At 36.6% G+C, this 7,003-nt stretch overlaps 2 protein-coding genes across 4 annotated transcripts in view; one reads left to right on the top strand and one right to left on the bottom strand.

The window, feature by feature from the left end:
* Positions 1 to 6,862, bottom strand: part of LOC129567890 (uncharacterized) — a 25,029-nt gene extending 18,167 nt beyond the window's left edge. The window contains exons 1-6 of the mRNA XM_055445255.1: positions 6,520 to 6,862; positions 6,179 to 6,429; positions 3,549 to 3,721; positions 2,989 to 3,051; positions 2,764 to 2,901; positions 2,390 to 2,519 (exon numbers count right to left, since the gene is read on the bottom strand). Of these exons, the coding sequence (XP_055301230.1) occupies positions 2,390 to 2,519; positions 2,764 to 2,901; positions 2,989 to 3,051; positions 3,549 to 3,721; positions 6,179 to 6,429; positions 6,520 to 6,583 (819 nt within the window). The 5' untranslated portion in view covers positions 6,584 to 6,862. The remainder of the gene's footprint in view (positions 1 to 2,389; positions 2,520 to 2,763; positions 2,902 to 2,988; positions 3,052 to 3,548; positions 3,722 to 6,178; positions 6,430 to 6,519) is intronic.
* The window catches only part of LOC129567889 (uncharacterized), a 181,919-nt gene that overhangs the window by 122,655 nt on the left and 52,261 nt on the right, over positions 1 to 7,003 (top strand). The gene's annotated exons all lie outside the window — the stretch shown is intronic.

Below are 7,003 nucleotides of genomic sequence, written 5' to 3'. Positions count from 1 at the left end.
ACACACACACACACACACACACACACACACACACACACACACACACAGGCTCATATACTCTCGATATGCTCCACTTAATATTAAAATGCGATACGCTCCGTATGCTTTGCACTCGAAAAAGATGTGTTAAATGTTTTACCAAATGTTTCGAATGCGTTCATACGCACGCACAGCGCACACACCATCAACAAATGCAAACAAATAACAAGACGTCATGAATAACTCTGTGCTGAGCAAATCGTTGGAATGTGGATGTAAAGCAATGTTCGTTTCATTTCCTCTTTGTTGTAAATATATGCTGTCGAAGATTCGTATTAGCATATTCCATCGATAGATTTTTGGATTTCTTCGAATTATTCCTTTTGTGTGTTAAAAGATTGATCGGCTCGAACCAAGAGAAGAAGAGAGAGAGTGAGAGAGAGAGACATGTAAATTCGTTGGAAATGTTCGGGGAAATTCCGATATGTTAGCCCTTTTACTCGGAAAGACAACATAACACAGTGCAACACACTTTTTGCGTCTCTCCAAATCTTATTATTTTCTGATAGGCCACCTAAATACGAGTCCAAATCAATCTTAAAAACCATACTTTATGGTGCTTCATTTTTTTACGCCCAAATTAAGAAATTATGTCATTATTTGAGTTTTTCTCCGAACATTATGGGTCATGACTTCAAAATTTCCAAACAAACCCATAATATCGCAATTCTTATTCAACAGTGGACATCATTACAAGCATTTTGATACCGTATTAACTCAAATAATGACATAATTTCTTAATTTGGGCGTAAAAAAATTAAGCACCATAAAGTATGGTTTTTAAGATTGATTTGGACTCGTATTTAGGTGGCCTATCAGAAAATAATAAAATTTGGAGAGACGCAAAATTTTTTAGCGATTTTTGTTGCACTGTGTGATTCAAGGATGGTAAAGCATTTCCACTTGATGCTTGTGAGCCAGTGATATTCATCGGCCAATCGAGTTTGAATGTAGAGAACAGAGGGAAAAATGAAAAAGTTGCAAAGAACGGGAGCGTATCATTGCCTGTTTATGCCCTCGTCAATTTCGATTATTATAAACATCAACAGATAAAAAGGGAAACCCGTTGTTCTAAACAGCGTGAGATCAAACCAATTTGGAAAGTTCGATGGGTTCGCTACGAATTTGCATGCATGTTGTTTACAGAGACTTCTGTAGATGCAAAGATATTTTGAGCTATTCGACGAAAGGAAATAATAGCAAAAGCTAAGAAACATTTTATATGTTTGGAGAAGTTGGGAGGAGGCTGTTTGTGTGCTCGAAGTGGAACACTAAAGGGTGAATATGTGCATGGAAATCTCAAATATTTACCCTTTGCAATACCAGGTGCTTCACATTCCATCCTTCTTCGACGTACCAAATTCGCACAAAAGCTAAATAATTCAATTGAATGGATTTTGATGTTTCAATTTTCCGGGCAAAAAGACAATGGGTATAACTGCCTACTTAAAGCATTCTATGCTACTGCTTCTGCAAACTTTTCCAGCCAAAGTTTCTGATCCAAATGTGAATATCGTGTAATTTATATGCCTCTTCTAGCTATTGTCAATCCAATTATATGTACCGTAAACCAGAGCCTAGTAACAACACCACAATCCGAATAAGAATAGAGCCATATCTCTTCGAGTCTAATTGCGATACGGCTCGGTTACGGATGGGGCGAAAAACGTGCACAATGGCAACGACGTGACAAAACGTGTACCGATTTCTTAATACCCTCTAATTAAATAAAAAAATGAAATTAAATTAATTTTTCTAATTGATGCTAATGTGATTGCATACGACTCATGTTCACGGACTCTTAATGACTTTCGTCCCTTTTTTCCCACCAAGTGCTTTCTCTTATCTCTTAATCCCTGTGCATACACCCAAGTGTCGAATGCTTAAAAGATGAATATATATATTCCTAATGAACATAACGCAATAAAAGCCCACGGCTAAAGTGCGTTTAATTCATTATTGCGGCTTTAAGAGATGAATTCTAACAATTTGGTACGTGATTCATAGCTTAAATTGAAACCAAAATAAAAAAACCAGCCGACTTTTTGGTTTTGCCAGCAAAAAGTTTCTACCCATTCAGACATTTCGTGTGTACATTTTCCATCATGCTAATGAGCGAAATTATTGCCAATTCGCAAGTGCTTGTTGGGACCATTGATTTATTAGCTCGCCAAAAACTTCAACGGATACACGGGGTATGCGGTTGCATATATATTCAATGTGGACATTCCTGCTGAAACTCATTTCCGCTCGAACTTTTGACAGCAATTGATTTTTCATTTTGGTTGTTCACAGATGAAGTGGGGTGGGGTGGTTGGGTTGAGAGCATTTAAACGATAATTGAACTTACCACAAGCTTGCAATCCGAAATTATAGTACCAAATGTAATTGACATGACCGGACCCATCAACGGTGACACCAACATTGCGGCGGTGATGTTCGGTGCATTGTTTTCAATTAGTCCCAATGCAGCCAGTGAACTGAAAGAAAAACGTCACATACATCACCATGTAGACCATTGTCAAATTGAGAAATAATTAGGTGATTTTAATTTCAAGCTCTTTTTTGCGTTTCAAACTTGACGTATGCACGATTCCATTGAAACGAAATTGCTATGAAAACCAACGTTTAAATGCATTGTTTGGACATTTATAACACATTATGCACTAGTCAACACGCAGCATGTCATTAACATACGTTGAAATGATTACCAAATTTACTCACTCAGCTGTGACAATCAACAAGAGATAGTCAAAGGACACTTGTCCACCCGATCGAACACCATCGACCACTTGCTTCACCGTCAATTTTGACTTGATTGACTCGACGAAATTGTGCCATTTGGAATCCGCCTCCGCATCACTTTAAATCGATTGTGATATGAAATAGATGATTATCAATCAATTGTAATTGATATTCAGACTAATAACTAATGCCATGAAATCTTACCGTACTTCATCTTCAAAGCTGCTCTCCCTGATTGCATCGTACGATACGCTGCATGGTAATACACTGAAAATCAAAGTTGATTACTTATCATATGAACACATTTGCTTCTATCGACAATTTAATATCGATTGGAATACGTATGTGCAGAAGGAGTACCCTTTTCACTGTGAATGCCATCTCAAATTAATTGAAGTGTTCAAAATTCTGAAACATTTTAGTATTTGCCTGCTACCACAGAAAATGATTTGTTAATGGTAAATATTACAGAAACCGTCTCACAATTTGATAGTTATTTATTTATGGTTATGAGGTCTTAGTACATTTCTCTACCCACATCAAAGATGTGTAAGCCGTATAAGTCTCGTAATGTAAACATTGAGTGGTTTGTGCACAGTTCAAATATTTCTGGTTTTAAGTAGAATTCAATGTATTCAGTCAATGCATGCTTTTACTTTTGTATTGGCATACGTGTAGGTGATATTTGTTGTATTTGCTAGTGTCTGCTTATTAATTTATATTTCAAACCGAAATTAATACCACATTTATTAGCTTATATTTACCTTACGCTCGAACCGAATTTCAGTCCAATTCCTAACTGCGTTAAACAATGAAGCGTAGTCTCACATGATTCGCCCGATTCTAATGGAAATATAATGGTATAGTAATATCCCTTTTTATCACTGGTCCATGTAACATGTTCGATTTCGAGTTTCGTGAGCAGCTCTTCTAGCACCTGCAATTTTCGTATGAAAAATTTGTAACTGTTAATGTTATGTTTTCACAAGGTTTCCATTAACACGGAATGAGTATTTACCACACATGTTGAAATGGGGAATATTTTAAATTTTCTAATAGAATTGGCCCAAAGTAATGCGTAAAAAAGTTTTTGGGAAATGAGACCGATAATTTATATGAAGCTTTTCGGTGGATATTCTGTGTAATTAAATTCTCTCATTTTGAATATCACGATGAATGAAAATATCAATGAAAATAATTTTCGATATGAAATGCAAATGTAAAGTCTAGTGAGAATGCTTGAAAATCATTTAAGTTGACATTTATTTGTATTACTGTGGTAACCTGGTCAGCTAACTTAAATGGCAGCTCAGATTATGTCCAATTATGTGGGTCCATTTACCAATGGACAAATGCAAATATACGCACATCTCACATTTGGCACCATTGTTGAAACTTGTGCCAAATGTACATCACAACGTGCACTGATTCATGTACAAATGTTTGCATTCAATAAACACTCAGCACTTTCAAAATGCAAGCTGGACAAATCAAAAGTTGAGACTTAAATCAATAGTTGTGACTTTTAGCACAATAACCATTTCATGCATTTATCAACTAGATCAACACACATTTTACACATGTATCATCATCAAACTAAGTTCAACAACAAACTTCAGCACTGATTTTTGGTTGAATCTTGACCTAGATCTTGACTTTTCCCGATTGTTCTATTCATCATGGAATTCATTTTTGGAGAAGACAGGTTTCGTGCGCAAAGCAACTTCGTGCCTCATGAAACCCAAACATTCCTTTTATAGTTGAGATAATCCCAAGTCTTTAACGAAATTCCAGTTTGACTAATTGTGAATTTCCATTTCCACTAATGGTCACGTATCACAGTTTCACATTTCTTGCATTGAGAGGCTTCGTTGAGTCACACGAAATAATTATGTTATCGCTTTTTTCGTCATCATGTTTACGCAAAATCACCACATGTTGAGCGAAATTGACACGTGCTACTCTCACCATGATTACAAATGAATGGATCGCGTCGTATTTGGATTTCCCCGAAAAATATACTAACTACTAAATTAATAAGCTTCACAATTTCAATCGGAAATGTTCTTTTTTTTAACATAATAAGAAGCGCTCCAACTGAACTGCACCATGTTTCAACGGATGTACTCCTAACGAAACAGCTAGATAAGCTCAATTGGTTTTGTATTCAGTGAGAGACTGTATGGAATTCCCTTACGAACGCAAGTAGATGACTTCGCATGTTGTGAATTCATTTTTTTTCGGTTTTGTTTCATTTTTTCCTGGCTACCACTTTGTAATTTCCTGTCGAAAAGTGTCCTGTTGTCCTGACAACGTACAATAAAAAGCAGTGGCTGAGCAAGCGGAACGAAGAACATAAACATCGAATGGTATTTTAAGAGCTTCATTACGAAACACATTGCTGAACTTTCGACAGCTATATGGCATTAAATAAGTTGAATTGGGTCTGTTTTTGTCTCTGTATCCCTTGCACAAAGTCATACGGATAGACAGAGAATTGGCGACTGGAAATGGAAATGCAAAAAAAAAAATCACCGAGTTTTTATTTATTCTGCACTTGGTTCGTTTGTGAGTTTATTTGATTTGTGTCATTCGTTTGTTATTCTAACACATACACACAGAGTGGAATGAAAAAAATTAAAGCGAAAAAAGCGACAACGACAACGACCAAGTTCCGAATTTAAACAAATAAATAAACACGCGCAAAAATAAACATGGAATAGACCGTTGGTAAAACTGAATTATACACTTGGCCAATAAATTTTCGGTTCGCTTGAAAGGGTGAGCTTATTCGCCGAAAATAAACTAAGCGGTCGAAAAATAAAGGAGGAAAAAAAGCGTGTGCTTTTTTGTCATTGGTAACGCGCTCTCTCTCTCTCCGTAATAACGTCGTTTATCTTTGGGATTTTCAGTGTAAAACTTCAAGTCCTTGTGCGATGACTCAGACGACGACAACTACGACGCGACTATGACTATGCATTGCACTGAATATCAACATTAGGTTGTGGCAAAGATTCTAACGAAGTTTAGTAATAAGGAAAAAACAAATTCGAAAACTTTTCCGCGTTTATTCATTCAAATATAAGCCAGATACGTTCGCTGGTTGCTTTTTTTCCTTCGGTGTCGGTGTGTATGTGTGTCATTGCCATTTGTTGCCAGTAAGTGGGAAACAGAAAACAGGATTATGTTTGACGTTGTGCGGCTCGTTTGCGCCCCACGAACAATTTATGACGGAATTTTATTTTCAGATTCAATGGTCAGGCAAAATGCCGTCGTTTCGTGAAGAAAAATACGTATTCGTGGAAGAAGAAAAATAAATATTTTGGGGTTTCAGATTGTAAAACTGTGCAGAAAGGCAAAAACCAAAGTGTAAAACAATAGGAGAAATGCTTACTTTTTCCATTGGAATGAAAAAATTGTTTGGGTTCGGTGGTGTTTGATGGACCGCACCGCCAACAGGTGATGCAGCTCGGTTACGACCATCTCCGGCAAATGCTTTATGACGATTATTCGGTCGTCGACGTACATGTTTATCTCGTAATTCAACTTCAAGTCTTAACACTGCATTATTATCCGGTAAATTTATATTCAAATTATTACCACCGATCGTATGATGCAGATTGGTTGCAATAGCCGGCGGCATTTCTGGTTATTGGTGTATCCAACGAGAAAAAATAAATGGGAAAATGTGATGATTACCAAACTTTGCCATCTTATAAACATAGTTTTCCTTACCATTGAGAAGATCTTGTTCGAAATTCGATGTCGGCACAACGATTACAAATACAACGCCCGGCATCGTTGCTCGGCTCCGATTCCAAGTTAATTAGTAGGTCAAATGAAGACGAGCAATAAATTTCAATTCACCATAATTTGTTGCAAAACATGTAATTCCGGACTAATTAATTTGATTGACAACTCGCAATCAAAAACGTAGCAGCAAAATCAATTAAACCGATCAAAAGAACATTCCGAACATTCCACATAAACCAAACACGTGTAAATCACTTTAGTCGACCAGAAATACTAATTTCTCATTCTAGATGGTCCAACATTTCAGGCCCGACTATTTTTGCTTGTGCAAGTTTCGTACATGAATTAACTTTGAGCACATAATGCTCTAATTGACACGCAGCTAATGGATAAATAATGATAATGTTTGTGTGTGTGTTGACTGTCGAACCACATCGCTGAAAATAGCAAGTTGAAGTGAAGCAAT

This window comes from Sitodiplosis mosellana, unplaced genomic scaffold (genome assembly GCF_009176505.1).
Source record: "Sitodiplosis mosellana isolate CC-2019 unplaced genomic scaffold, AAFC_SMos_1.0 Smas_scaffold_13, whole genome shotgun sequence".
Lineage (NCBI taxonomy): Eukaryota > Metazoa > Arthropoda > Insecta > Diptera > Cecidomyiidae > Sitodiplosis > Sitodiplosis mosellana.
This window is presented reverse-complemented; position numbering and strand designations above follow the sequence as displayed.